The sequence below is a fragment of the Ranitomeya imitator genome, chromosome 7 (assembly GCF_032444005.1).
Source record: "Ranitomeya imitator isolate aRanImi1 chromosome 7, aRanImi1.pri, whole genome shotgun sequence".
NCBI lineage: Eukaryota > Metazoa > Chordata > Amphibia > Anura > Dendrobatidae > Ranitomeya > Ranitomeya imitator.
Window position 1 is genome coordinate 50,172,071 of NC_091288.1, and position 15,887 is coordinate 50,187,957.

Consider the following 15,887-nt stretch of genomic DNA (forward strand, 5'->3'; position numbering starts at 1 on the left):
GATTCTGAATTGCCTTTCATAACACCACGCCGTTAAACTGAGCGACCGAGAATTCGGGTGGCAGATCGGACCCTGGGACAGCAGATCGGGCCTGTCTGGAAGGTGCCAGGGAGCGTCCGCGAGAAGGTTGACGAGCTTCGTGAACCAAGCTCTCCTGGGCCAATCCGGGGCGATCAGGATGACCGGCACCCCTTCCGCTTTGATCTTCTTCAACAGCTTGGGAAGTAATGGAAGGGGTGGGAACAGGTAGGGCAGCTCGAACTGTGACCAAGGAATGGCCAGAGCATCGACGCCCACTGCGAGAGGATCGCGGGACCTGGAGACGAACTGCGGAACCTTCCTGTTGATTCGAGACGCCGTGAGATCCACATCCGGAGTCCCCCATTGAAGACAAATCTGATGGAAGACCTCCGGATGCAAGGACCATTCCCCTGCCGCGAGGCCCTCGCGGCTGAGGAAGTCGGCGGCCCAGTTGTCCACTCCGGGGATATGCACCGCGGATATCACCGGAACCGTTGCCTCTGCCCAAAGGAGGATCTTGGATACCTCGGCAAGGGCCAAGGAGCTCCGGGTCCCCCCCTGATGGTTGACATATGCCACAGCCGTGGCGTTGTCTGTCTGGATCCGGACTGGAAGGCCCCTGAGGATCCTTTCCCAGTGGCGGAGGGACAGAAAGATGGCCCGAATCTCGAGGACATTGATTGGCAGAGTTGATTCCTGCGACGACCAACGGCCCTGAACCGTCAGGTGGCGAAAAACCGCACCCCAGCCGATCAGGCTGGCGTCCGTTGTCACCACCTGCCAGAGAACTGGAAGGAAGGACCTGCCCTGGGAGATGAGAGATGACGTCAGCCACCAGTTGAGGGACCGCTTGACCCGAGAAGAGAGTCTGATCGGCCGATCCAGGGAGAAGACAGACCTGTCCCACTGAGACAGAATGGCTTGCTGAAGGGGTCGCGAATGAAATTGGGCGAAGGGAATCGCTTCCAATGTAGCTACCATCCTCCCCCGAACCTTCATGGCCGAACGGAGGGAGGGAGGCCGAGGACCCTGGAGCAAGCGTATGTCCCGACAAAGAGTGGATCTCTTGTCTTTGGGAAGGAAGACTCTGGTCTGACGAGTGTCGAAAAGCATGCCCAGAAAGATGATGCGCTGAGAAGGAATAAGGCAGGACTTCTTCCAGTTGACCAGCCACCCGAAACGGCCTAAGGTGTCGAGAACAATGGACAGGCTTTCGTGGGCCTGAGCAAAGGTCGGAGCCTTGATGAGGATGTCGTCGAGGTATGGAAAAAGGACCAAGCCTCTGACTCTCAAGATGGCCATCAGCGCCGCCATGATCTTCGTGAACACCCTTGGCGCGGTTGCGAGACCGAACGGCAGGGCGACGAACTGAAAATGATCTCGTTGCACTGCAAAGCGTAGGAAACGGTGATGTCCGGGAAATATCGGGACATGTAGGTAGGCGTCCTGGATATCTATAGAGCATAGAAATTCCTGAGCCTCCATGGAAGCAATTACTGAACGAAGGGATTCCATCCTGAAGTGTCTCAGGCGAACTCTCCTGTTCAGCAATTTGAGGTCCAGAATGGGACGAACCTTGCCGTCTTTTTTCGGTACCACAAAGAGGTTCGAGTAGAAACCCGTGTACCGTTCCTTTTCTGGGACGGGAACGATTACCCCGGATTTGAGCAGAGAAGCGATGGCTGCGAAGAAGCCCGGAACAAGAGCGGGATCTCTTGGAGGACGGGATTGGAAGAAACGATCCCGGGGTCTGGAAGCGAACTCTATCTTGTATCCCGAGGATACAACTTCCCTGACCCAAGCGTCCTCTACTGCAGAAACCCAGACGTCCCTGAAAAGGAGAAGGCGGCCGCCCAATCTGGAAGTTCGGCTGGAGTCTTGCCAAAAGTCATGCGGAGGTGGATCTTCCAGTCCTGGGCCTGGAGGATCTACCCTGGGAATAGCGAGGACGCCAGGACGGAGTGGGCCTAAAGGACACCGCCTTCTTCTCTTGACGTGCCTGTGGCCTCTGTTGCTGCTGGGAAAAGGAGTTCGACGCAGCGAAGCGACGAAACGGCCGAAAAGGGCGAAACTGCCGTCTAGGAGGAGGGTGACGGGGCTTAGCCTGGGGGAGAAGAGAACTTGTACCCCCGGTGGCGTCCTTAATAATTTGATCCAGCTGGGAACCAAAGAGACGAGAGCCCTGGAAGGGCAGACCGGTGAGTGACTTTTTAGAAGATAAGTCCGCCTGCCAGGCCTTGAGCCAAACGGTGCGGCGGATGGCAACGGCATTGCTGGAGGCCTGAGTAGCACAAGACGCGACATCCAGGGAGGCAGAGACCAGGTATTCACCGGCGTGGGAAATCTGGTTGGCAAGCTCCGCTAGTTGCCTGGGAGGCGCCCCGTCCAAGATACCTCAACGGAGCTCTCTGGCCCATTTGGAGATGGATTTAGAAACCCAAGTGGAAGCAAAGGCTGGGCAAATAGCCGCTGCAGCCGCTTCAAAGCTGACTTCGCAAAGGATTCTATAGTCCTATCGTTAGAGTCCTTCAGAGATGCTCCGCCGGACAGAGGAAGCACCGTGTTGGTGGACAGCCTGGACACAGGTGGATCCACCGATGGAGAGACTGTCCAATTGGCGGTAAGTTCTGGAGAAAAGGGATATAACACACCCAGGCATTTTCTCCTCTGAAAACGCCTAGTGGGGTTCTCTCTCTCTCTGGACATGATTTCCTCGAATTCAGGATGAGGAGAAAAAAACTTGGAAGGTGGTTTGGCCCGTCTAAACGAAACCGCCTGATCTGCGGGTTCCGTAGAGGGATCCTTGATGCCACAAGATTGGTTTACTGCCACAATGAGATTCTGGACCATCTCCCTCATGGTGGCGATTTGGTTAGAATCCAGCTCCGAAATATCCTCCGAGGGCGCATCAGAGAGTGCCTCGCCTGACTCAGGGGAGGAGGGTCGAGGGGACGCCGACCGCAGGGGAGGGCCGAGTGGCGAGATGGAGCCCGAAGAGGACTCAGACCGACGTTCCTGTCTGGACCTTTTGTGGCTTATCAAGGAGGGCTCGGGCGGCGGTTCCTGCGACCCGCTGGCCACGACAGGGGTCTGCAGGGGTAACCGATCCAGTGCTGACACCAGGGTTTGAGACACCCGCGTTAAATCGGCCACCGATTGTGACAGAGAGGCGGCCCAGCCTGGGATGGGGGGGATCACTCTCGGGCGGAACAGCCGGGGGATCCTGGGCGGTGGGAACAATCGGGTTGCTGCAGGACTGACACAGCGGGGAGGACTGACCTGAGGGAAGCTTGCTGTTACAGGACTCACATGCAAAGTAGGTGACTAAGGCAGAAGATGAAGAAGTAGGGGGGGTGGGCGGAGCGCGTCACCGGAAGTAGGCCCCGGGGAAAGCCGGGGCCTAAATTAGAGGCCGGTGACCGCAGAAAGGTGGATAGTCGGCGGTGCGGCGCAAAAAACAGTGCGGGGGCCGCCCGACTGATAGGCGCGGCAGCCGCCGCGGAAAAGAGGGGAGCGCCGGTGCAGGCGCCGGAAGAAGGCCCCGGGAAGAGCCGGGGCCTGTATTAGAAGCCGGCGCCGCTGGAGAGGACCGCGGACGCGCGTCACCTCCCAAGGTACGGCCGCCGGAGAGAACGGCGCGGCTGCCTGTAGGGGCCGCGCTGCATGGAAACAAAGGTACGGCCGCAGACCAGGCAGAGCCGCTGCCTGTGAAGGTGCGGCCGCCAAGCAGGGAGAAGCGGCGCAGCTGACGCGCAAACAGCCAGAACCGCAGAACCAGCAGCGCAGCTGCCTATAGGGCCTGCACAGAACAAAAATGTGGCTGCAGTGTGGAAAACTTCCCAATAAAGAGACGCCCCACGATCGCCCCTGTAACAGGGAATCCACAGGGACCCCCCATGACTGTCTTTGAAAATAGACCGAAGGTTAGGGATCGGTGGGAGGGGAATACTCACCTAAACATCACACGCCGTCCATTACTAACCTGAAGCCGTAGAAGGTGTTAGACGTCCGTGGAGCTGGACGTCCTCGTCTCCTCCAACCGACAGGTTCTGGTGGGCGGGGGACGGAGCCAGGACCGGACTTCTGAGCACGCTTGTGTGCTAGGATCTTGGTCCTGGAGAGGGATCTATGAGGATATGGGGTGGCAGTACACGCCGTACTCATAGTCCGCACTGTGGGACTACAGGTGTGACTGTTCACCCTGTATCCCTTCCGGAAAACCTGAAAAGAAACGACGCACATTGAGGTAGATAAGGGTCTAATGAAAGACCCGTGTCCACCTCCTACTGACACTAAGCTAAACTGAAGAGTATAATGCCAGTCGGTGGGGTGTACACTGCAGAGGAGGAGCTAACTTTTTTATTTGCATAGTGTCAGCCTCCTAGTGGCAGCAGCATACACCCATGGTTCCTGTGTCCCCCAATGAGAGGCGATAAAGAAAAAGGGTACAGAATTTCAGGAAAAGAACATCTCTCCAACCATTAAGCATGGGGGAAGATCAATCATGCTTTGGGGTTGTGCTGCAGCCAAGAACACTTCACTGGTAGACAGAAGAATGGATTCAATAAAATGTCAACACATTCTTGATGCAAACATAACACCATCTCTAAAAAAAGCTGAAGTTGAAAAGAGGATGGCTTCTACTAATGGATAATGACCCTAAACACACGTCACAATCCACAATAGACGACCTGAAAAGGAGCAAGCTGAAGGTTTTACAATGGCCCTCACAGTCCCCTGATCTGAACATCATTGAAAATCTGTGGCTACACCTCAGAATAGCAGTGCATGCAAGACGAGCCAGGAATCTCACAGAACTGGAAGAATTTTCCAAGGAAGAATGGATGAAAATCCCTCAAACGAGAATTGAAAGCATCTTGGCCCGCTATAAAGAGTTTACAACCTGTGATACTTGCAAAAAGGGGGTGCTACTAGATATAGTGATGAGCGAATATACTCGTTACTCGAGATTTCTCGAGCATGCTCGGGGGTCCTCTGAGTATTTTTTAGTGCTCAGAGTTTTAGTTTTTCTTGCCGCAGCTGAATGATTTACATCTGTTAGCCAGCATAAGTACATGTGGGGGTTGCATGGTTGCTAGGGAATCCCCACATGTACTTATGCTGGCTAACAGATGTAAATCATTCAGCTGCGGCAAGAAAAATTAAAACTCCGAGCACTAAAAAATACTCAGAGGACCCCCGAGCATGCTCGAGAAATCTCGAGTAACGAGTATATTAGCTCATCACTACTCATTACCTGTATTAATTGCACCTATTTGAACTCGTTATCTGTATAAAAAACACCTGTCCACACAATCACACTCCAACCTCTCCACCCCAGGCCAATACCAAAGAGCTGCCCAAGGACACCAGGGACAAAATTGTAGACCTGCACAAGGCTGGGATGGGCTACAGGACAATAGGCAAGCAGCTCGGTGAGAAGGCAACAACTGCTGGCACAATTATTAGAAAATGGAAGAGACACAAGATGACTGAATCTTCCTCGGTCTGGGGCTCCATGCAAGATCTCTTCTCGTGGGGTAAGGATGATTCTGAGAAAGGTCAGGAATCAGCCCAGAATTTTATGGGAGGACCTGGTCAATGACCTGAAGAGAGCTGGGACCACAGTCACTATGCCGTCATGGATTAAAATCCTGCAGGACATGCAAGGCTCCGCTGCTCATGCCAGCACATGTCCAGGTCCGTTTGAAGTTCACCAATGAGGTCAGATGAGACCAAACTACTCGCCGTGTTTGGAGGAAGAATGAGTAAAACCCCAAGAACACCGTCCCCACTGTGAAGCATGGTGGGGGAAACATCATACTTTGGGAGTGATTTTCTGCAAAAAGGGGCAGGACAACTGCACCACATTGAAGGGGGATGCATAGGGTCGTGTACTGCAAAATTTTTGCCAACAACCTCCTTCCCTCAGTAAGAGGGTCGTGGCTGGGTCATTTCTCACTATTACACAACTTAATTTATAGACATGGTTTGACTTCTTTGCCTGTGTGAATTGGATGAGTTGTTGCCGACATCTTCTGAGAATTTCATGTTAATAGCACCTTTATAAATATATTTTACTTAGAAAAATGGTGACATGTTCAATGCTTATTTCACCCACTGTATGAATGTATATATATGTGTGTGTATATATATATATATATATATATATATATATATATATATATATATATATGATTGTGTGTTTATATATCTATATATAACTATCTAAGGGGTCTGTTTGCCTGTAACTTCGGTAACGGAAATCCATGGTCGCTGATTGGTCGCGCCCGGCTGGCTGCGACCAATCGGCAATATTGGGGCGGGATTTAAACACCGCTTCACTTTTTTACTATTGATGCTGGCTATGCAGCATCAATAGTAAAAACATATAATGTTAAAAATAATAATATAAAAAACATTATATTCTCACCTTCCGGCATCCGCGGCAGCCTTTCCCGCTCCTCACGACGCTCCGGTCCCAAGAATACATTGCGGCAATGACTCGAGATCACGTAGCAGTCTCGCGAGATGATGACGTGCAGTCTCGCGAGACCGTTACATGATCTCAACTCATTGCCGCAATTCATTACTGGGAACGGAGCGTCGCGAGGAACATCGCTAAAGGCCTGGGCTGGATCTGGGGGCCGAAGGAAGGTGAGTATATAACTATTTATTTTAATTGTTTTTTTTAACAGGGATATGGTGCCCGGATTGGTATATACTGCGTGGGCTGTTATATACTGTGTGGACTGTGCTATATACTGCGTGGGCTGTTATATACTACGTGGGCTGTGTTACATACTGCATGGGCTGTGCTATATAATACTTGGGCTGTTACATACTGCATGGGCTGTGCTATATACTGCGTGGGCTGTGCTATATACTACGTGGCTGTGCTATATACTACGTGGGCTGTTACATACTGCGTGGGCTGTGCTATAAATTACGAGGGTTGTGTTACATTCTGCATGGGCTCTGCTATATACTGCGTGGGCTGTGCTATATACTATGTGGGCTGTGTTACATAAAGTGTGGGCTGTGCTATATACTACATGGCTGTGCTATATACTACATGGGCTGTGTTACATACTGCGTGGGCTGTGCTATATAATGCGTCGGCTGTGCTATATACTACATGGGCTGTGTTACATACTGCGTGGGCTTTGCTATATACTAAGTGGGCTGTGCTATATACTACGTGGCTGGGCAATATACTACGTGGCTGGGCAATATACTAGTGGGCTGTGTAATATACTATGTTGGCTGTGTTATATAATGCGTGGGCTGTGCAATATACTACGTGGGCTGTGTTATATACTGCGTGGGCTGTGTTATATACTACATGGGCTGTTTTATACTACGTGGGCTGTGTTATACTACGTGGGCTGTGTTATATACTACGTGGGCTGTGTTATATACTGCGTGGGCTGTTTTATACTGCATGGGCTGTGTTATATACTACGTGGGCTGTGTTATATACTGCGTGGGCTGTGTTTTATACTACGTTGGCTGTGTTATATACTGCATGGGCTGTGTTTTATACTGCATGGGCTGTTATATACTACGTGGGCTGAGTTATATACTACGTGGGCTGTGTTATATACTACGTGGGCTGTGTTATATACTACGTGGGCTGTGTTATATACTGCGTGGGCTGTGTTTTATACGTTGGCTGTGTTATATACTGCATGGGCTGTGTTTTATACTGCATGGGCTGTGTTATATACTACATGGGCTGTGTTTTATACTGCGTGGGCTGTGTTTTATACTACGTTGGCTGTGTTATATACTGCGTGGGCTGTTTTATACTGCGTGGGCTGTGTTATATACTACATGGGCTGTGTTATATACTGCGTTGCCTGTGTTTTATACTGCATGGGCTGCTATATACTACGTGGGCTGTGTTATATACTACGTGGGCTGTGTTATATACTGCGTGGGCTGTGTTTTATACTACATGGGCTGTGTTATATACTGCGTGGGCTGTGTTTTATACGTTGCTGTGTTATATACTGCGTGAGCTGTGTTTTATACTACGTTGGCTGTGTATTATACTACGTTGGCTGTGTTATATACTGCGTGGGCTGTGTTATATACTGCATGGGCTGTGTTATATACTACGTGGGCTGTGTTATATACTGCGTGGGCTGTGTTTTATACTACGTTGGCTGTGTTATATACTGCGTGGGCTGTGTTTTATACTGCGTGGGCTGTGTTATATACTACATGGGCTGTGCTATATTCTGCGTGGGCTGTTATAATACTATGTGGCCTGTGCTATATACTACGTGGCCCGTGCTCTATACTACATATATATTCAAGAATACCCAATGCATTAGAATCGGGCCACCATCTAGTATGTATGTATATATATATATATATATATATATATATATATATTGTATATGTGTATATATATATTTGATGTGTATGTTTATATAGTGTGTATATTTGATGAATATATATATATAATTATTAATGTCTATATATATAATTGATGTGTATCATGTGTAGAATTGGGGTATATATACCTAACTGCTGTATACATATCTCTCCACCAGTCTCAGCTGTGCACATACACTGCAGTAACCTGCCCCCACCCCTTCATCTATACGGGAAGGCATGCTGAGACTTGCAGTCCCCCGTTACACCCCTTTCACCTCGCACCTCATGGCTTTGTCAGAGCTCCTTTTAGGCGCGGCTGGAAACCTCTCCCTGGACATGATGGCGGAGTTGGGGGGAGAGTGGGACCTGCTCTCCGAGGATTAGAGCCGCGCAGAAAAGGCTCTCCACCGGCCGAGACTGCGGCACTTCCTCTCACAAGGAGGGTCTAGCGGAAGGGGAAAGACTACACACAGTCTCTCCCTAACCAGCGGGCGGAGGGATACCCGGGACAAAGGCTAATTGCGACCATGGTGATACAAAGAGGCGGGGTTAATGCGGCAGGGAAGAGCTGGTTCTCTTTTTTCAGGGCGTGATCTCATTGGTAATGAGCGGGTGATGGTTCTTTATCACCAGTGGTAGGAATGTTGAGCCAAGGTTGTGGGCGGTGTTATGACGTATGGTGGGTGTGGTTCCTTATGGTAACGAGGGATGGTTAGGAGCGGGGGTGTGGCACTGGCTATTGGTTGGTATTGGTGGCCGGTGATGAGACGTGCAGTCACTGAGAGATGGCGGTATATAAGGCACCCACCATATAACAGAGCCCTATGGGACCATGAGGGACCCTCCATATAAGAGAGCTCTATAAGGCACCCACCATATAAGAGCTCTATAAGGCACCCACCATATAAGAGAGCTCTATAAGGCACCCACCATATAAGAGAGCTCTATAAGGCACCCACCATATAAGAGAGCTCTATAAGGCACCCACCATATAAGAGAGCTCTATAAGGCACCCACCATATAAGAGCTCTATAAGGCACCCACCATATAAGAGAGCTCTATAAGGCACCCACCATATAAGAGAGCTCTATAAGGCACCCTCCATACAAGAGAGCTCTATAAGGCACCCACCATATAAGAGAGCTCTATAAGGCACCCACCATATAAGAGAGCTCTATAAGGGACCCTCCATATAAGAGAGCTCTATAAGGCACCCACCATATAAGAGAGCTCTATAAGGGACCCTCCATATAAGGGAGCTCTATAAGGGACCCTCCATATAAGAGAGCTCTATAAGGCACCCTCCATACAAGAGAGCTCTATAAGGGACCCTCCATATAAGAGAGCTCTATAAGGCACCCTCCATACAAGAGAGCTCTATAAGGGACCCTCCATATAAGGGAGCTCTATAAGGGACCCTCCATATAAGAGAGCTCTATAAGGGACCCTCCATATAAGAGAGCTCTATAAAGCACCCACCATATAAGAGAGCTCTATAAGGGACCCACCATATAAGAGAGCTCTATAAGGGACCCTCCATATAAGAGAGCTCTATAAAGCACCCACCATATAAGGGAGCTCTATAAGGGACCCACCATATAAGAGAGCTCTATAAGGCACCCACCATATAATGGAAGTCTATAAGGCATCCACAATATAAGGGAGCTCTATAAGGCACCCACCATATAAGAGAGCTCTATAAAGCACCCACCATATAAGGGAGATCTATAAAGCACCCACCATATAAGGGAGCTCTATAAGGCACCCACCATATAAGAGAGCTCTATAAGGCATCCACCACATAAGGGAGATCTATAAGGCACCCACCATATAAGAGAGCTCTATAAGGCACCCACCATATAAGAGAGCTTTATAAGGCACCCACCATATAATGGAGGTCTATAAGGGCCCCTCCATACAAGAGAGCTCTATAAGGCACCCACCATATAAGAGAGCTCTATAAGGCATCCACCACATAAGGGAGATCTATAAGGCACCCACCATATAATGGAGGTCTATAAGGCACCCACCATATAAGAGAGCTCTATAAGGCACCCACCATATAAGAGAGCTCTATAAGGGACCCTCCATACAAGAGAGCTCTATAAGGGACCCTCCATACAAGAGAGCTCTATAAAGCACCCACCATATAAGAGAGCTCTATAAGGCATCCACCACATAAGGGAGATCTATAAGGCACCCACCATATAACGGAGGTCTATAAGGCACCCACCATATAAGAGAGCTCTATAAGGCACCCACCATATATGAGAGCTCTATAAGGCATCCACCACATAAGGGAGATCTATAAGGCACCCACCATATAACGGAGGTCTATAAGGCACCCTCCATATAAGAGAGCTCTATAAGGCACCCACCATATAAGAGAGCTCTATAAGACATCCACCACATAAGGGAGATCTATAAGGCATCCACCACATAAGGGAGATCTATAAGGCATCCACCATATAAGAGAGCTCTATAAGGCACCCACCATATAAGACAGCTCTATAAGGCACCTACCATATAAGAGAGCTCTATAAGGCACCCACCATATAAGAGAGCTCTATAAGGCACCCACCATATATGAGAGCTCTATAAGGCATCCACCACATAAGGGAGATCTATAAGGCACCCACCATATAACGGAGGTCTATAAGGCACCCTCCATATAAGAGAGCTCTATAAGGCACCCACCATATAAGAGAGCTCTATAAGACATCCACCACATAAGGGAGATCTATAAGGCATCCACCACATAAGGGAGATCTATAAGGCATCCACCATATAAGAGAGCTCTATAAGGCACCCACCATATAAGACAGCTCTATAAGGCACCTACCATATAAGGGAGCTCTATAAGGCACCCACCATATAAGAGAGCTCTATAAGGCACCCACCATATAAGAGAGCTCTATAAGGCACCCACCATATAATGGAGGTCTATAAGGCACCCACCATATAAGGGAGCTCCATAAGGCACCCACCATATAAGAGAGCTCTATAAGGCACCCACCATATAATGGAAGTCTATAAGGCACCCACAATATAAGGGAGCTCTATAAGGCATCCACAATATAAGGGAGCTCTATAAGGCACCCACCATATAAGAGAGCTCTATAAGGCATCCACCATATAAGGGAGCTCTATAAGGGACCCTCCATATAAGGGAGCTCTATAAGGGACCCTCCATATAAGAGAGCTCTATAAGGGACCCTCCATATAAGAGAGCTCTATAAAGCACCCACCATATAAGGGAGCTCTATAAGGGACCCACCATATAAGAGAGCTCTATAAGGCACCCACCATATAATGGAAGTCTATAAGGCATCCACAATATAAGGGAGCTCTATAAGGCACCCACCATATAAGAGAGCTCTATAAAGCACCCACCATATAAGGGAGATCTATAAAGCACCCACCATATAAGGGAGCTCTATAAGGCACCCACCATATAAGAGAGCTCTATAAGGCATCCACCATATAAGGGAGCTCTATAAGGGACCCTCCATATAAGGGAGCTCTATAAGGGACCCTCCATATAAGAGAGCTCTATAAGGGACCCTCCATATAAGAGAGCTCTATAAAGCACCCACCATATAAGGGAGATCTATAAAGCACCCACCATATAAGGGAGCTCTATAAGGCACCCACCATATAAGAGAGCTCTATAAGGCATCCACCATATAAGGGAGCTCTATAAAGCACCCACCATATAAGGGAGATCTATAAAGCACCCACCATATAAGGGAGCTCTATAAGGCACCCACCATATAAGAGAGCTCTATAAGGCATCCACCATATAAGGGAGCTCTATAAGGGACCCTCCATATAAGGGAGCTCTATAAGGGACCCTCCATATAAGAGAGCTCTATAAGGGACCCTCCATATAAGAGAGCTCTATAAAGCACCCACCATATAAGGGAGCTCCATAAGGCATCCACCATACAAGAGAGCTCTATAAGGCACCCACCATATAAGGGAGCTCTATAAAGCACCCACCATATAAGGGAGATCTATAAAGCACCCACCATATAAGGGAGCTCTATAAGGCACCCACCATATAAGAGAGCTCTATAAGGCATCCACCATATAAGGGAGCTCTATAAGGGACCCTCCATATAAGGGAGCTCTATAAGGGACCCTCCATATAAGAGAGCTCTATAAGGGACCCTCCATATAAGAGAGCTCTATAAAGCACCCACCATATAAGGGAGCTCTATAAGGCATCCACCATATAAGGGAGCTCTATAAGGCACCCACCATATAAGTGAGCTCTATAAAGCACCCACCATATAAGGGAGCTCTATAAAGCACCCACCATATAAGGGAGCTCTACAAGGCACCCACCATATAAGGGAGCTCTATAAGGGACCCTCCATATAAGGGAGCTCTATAAGGCACCCTCCATATAAGAGAGCTCTATAAGGCATCCACCATATAAGGGAGCTCTATAAAGCACCCACCATATAAGGGAGCTCTATAAAGCACCCACCATATAAGGGAGCTCTATAAGGCACCCACCATATAAGGGAGCTCTATAAGGCATCCACCATATAAGGGAGCTCTATAAGGCACCCTCCATATAAGGGAGCTCTATAAGGCACCCACCATATAAGGGAGCTCTATAAGGCACCCACCATATAAGGGAGCTCTATAAGGCATCCACCATATAAGAGAGCTCTATACGGCACCCTCCATATAAGAGAGCTCTATAAGGGACCCTCCATACAAGAGAGCTCTATAAAGCACCCACCATATAAGGGAGCTCTATAAGGCATCCACCATATAAGAGAGCTCTATAAGGCACCCTCCATATAAGAGAGCTCTATAAGGCATCCACCATATAAGAGAGCTCTATAAGGCACCCTCCATATAAGAGAGCTCTATAAGGGACCCTCCATACAAGAGAGCTCTATAAAGCACCCACCATATAAGGGAGCTCTATAAGGCATCCACCATATAAGGGAGCTCTATAAGGGACCCTCCATATAAGGGAGCTCTATAAGGGACCCTCCATATAAGAGAGCTCTATAAGGGACCCTCCATATAAGAGAGCTCTATAAAGTACCCACCATATAAGGGAGCTCTATAAGGCACCCACCATATAAGGGAGCTCTATAAAGCACCCACCATATAAGGGAGCTCTATAAAGCACCCACCATATAAGTGAGCTCTATAAGGCACCCACCATATAAGGGAGCTCTATAAGGCATCCACCATATAAGGGAGCTCTATAAGGGACCCTCCATATAAGGGAGCTCTATAAGGGACCCTCCATATAAGAGAGCTCTATAAGGCACCCTCCATATAAGAGAGCTCTATAAAGCACCCACCATATAAGGGAGCTCTATAAAGCACCCACCATATAAGTGAGCTCTATAAGGCACCCACCATATAAGGGAGCTCTATAAGGCATCCACCATATAAGGGAGCTCTATAAGGGACCCTCCATATAAGGGACCTCTATAAGGGACCCTCCATATAAGAGAGCTCTATAAGGCACCCTCCATATAAGAGAGCTCTATAAGGCACCCTCCATATAAGAGAGCTCTATAAGGGACCCTCCATATAAGAGAGCTCTATAAGGCACCCTCCATATAAGGGAGCTCTATAAGGCATCCACCTTATAAGGGAGATTTATAAGGCACCCACCATATAACGGAGGTCTATAAGGCACCAACCATATAAGAGAGCTCTATAAGGCACCCATTAAGGGAGCTCTATAAGGCACCCACTATATAAGAGAGCTATATAAGGCACCCACCATATAATGGAGGTCTATAAGGCATCCACCATATAAGTGAGCTCTATAAGGCACCCACCATATAAGAGAGCTCTATAAGGGACCCTCCATATAAGAGAACTCTATAAGGGACCCACCATATAAGAGAGCTCTATAAGGCACCCTCCATATAAGAGAGCTCTATAAGGCACCCTCCATATAAGAGAGCTCTATAAGGCACCCACCATGTAAGGGAGCTCTATAAGGCATCCACCATATAAGGGAGATCTATAAGGCACCCACCATATAATGGAGGTCTATAAGGCACCCACCATATAAGAGAGCTCTATAAGGCACCCACCATATAAGAGAGCTCTATAAGGCACCCACCATATAATGGAGGTCTATAAGGCACCTACCATATAAGGGAGCTCTATAAGGCACCCACCATATAATGGAGGTCAACTAAGGCATCCACAATATAAGGGAGCTCTATAAGGCACCCACCATATAAGGGAGGTCTATAAGGGACCCACCATTTAAGAGAGCTCTATAAGGGACCCTCCATATAAGAGAGCTCTATAAGGCACCCTCCATATAAGGGAGCTCTATAAGGCATCCACCATATAAGGGAGATCTATAAGGCACCCACCATATAACGGAGGTCTATAAGGCACCAACCATATAAGAGAGCTCTATAAGGCACCCATTAAGGGAGCTCTATAAGGCACCCACTATATAAGAGAGCTCTATAAGGCACCCACCATATAATGGAGGTCTATAAGGCACCTACCATATAAGGGAGCTCTATAAGGCACCCACCATATAATGGAGGTCTATAAGGCATCCACAATATAAGGGAGCTCTATAAGGCACCCACCATATAAGGGAGCTCTATAAGGCACCCACCATATAAGAGAGCTCTATAAGGGACCCTCCATATAAGAGAGCTCTATAAGGCACCCTCCATATAAGAGAGCTCTATAAGGGACCCTCCATATAAGAGAGCTCTATAAGGCACCCTCCATATAAGGGAGCTCTATAAGGCACCAACCATATAAGAGAGCTCTATAAGGCACCCATTAAGGGAGCTCTATAAGGCACCCACTATATAAGAGAGCTATATAAGGCACCCACCATATAATGGAGGTCTATAAGGCATCCACCATATAAGTGAGCTCTATAAGGCACCCACCATATAAGAGAGCTCTATAAGGGACCCACCATATAAGAGAGCTCTATAAGGGACCCTCCATATAAGAGAGCTCTATAAGGGACCCTCCATATAAGAGAGCTCTATAAGGCACCCTCCATATAAGGGAGCTCTATAAGGCATCCACCATATAAGGGAGATCTATAAGGCACCCACCATATAACGGAGGTCTATAAGGCACCAACCATATAAGAGAGCTCTATAAGGCACCCATTAAGGGAGCTCTATAAGGCACCCACTATATAAGAGAGCTATATAAGGCACCCACCATATAATGGAGGTCTATAAGGCATCCACCATATAAGTGAGCTCTATAAGGCACCCACCATATAAGAGAGCTCTATAAGGGACCCTCCATATAAGAGAGCTCTATAAGGGACCCACCATATAAGAGAGCTCTATAAGGCACCCTCCATATAAGAGAGCTCTATAAGGCACCCTCCATATTAGAGAGCTCTATAAGGCACCCACCATGTAAGGGAGCTCTATAAGGCATCCACCATATAAGGGAGATCTATAAGGCACCCACCATATAATGGA

The 15,887-nt window shown here is 48.3% G+C and overlaps 1 protein-coding gene across 1 annotated transcript in view; it reads right to left on the bottom strand.

Annotated features, from left to right (window-relative positions):
* Positions 1 to 9,068, bottom strand: part of PRKRA (protein activator of interferon induced protein kinase EIF2AK2) — a 36,403-nt gene extending 27,335 nt beyond the window's left edge. The window contains exon 1 of the mRNA XM_069733212.1: positions 8,692 to 9,068. Within this exon, the coding sequence (XP_069589313.1) occupies positions 8,692 to 8,747 (56 nt within the window). The 5' untranslated portion in view covers positions 8,748 to 9,068. The remainder of the gene's footprint in view (positions 1 to 8,691) is intronic.
* Positions 9,069 to 15,887: the final 6,819 nt, after the last annotated feature.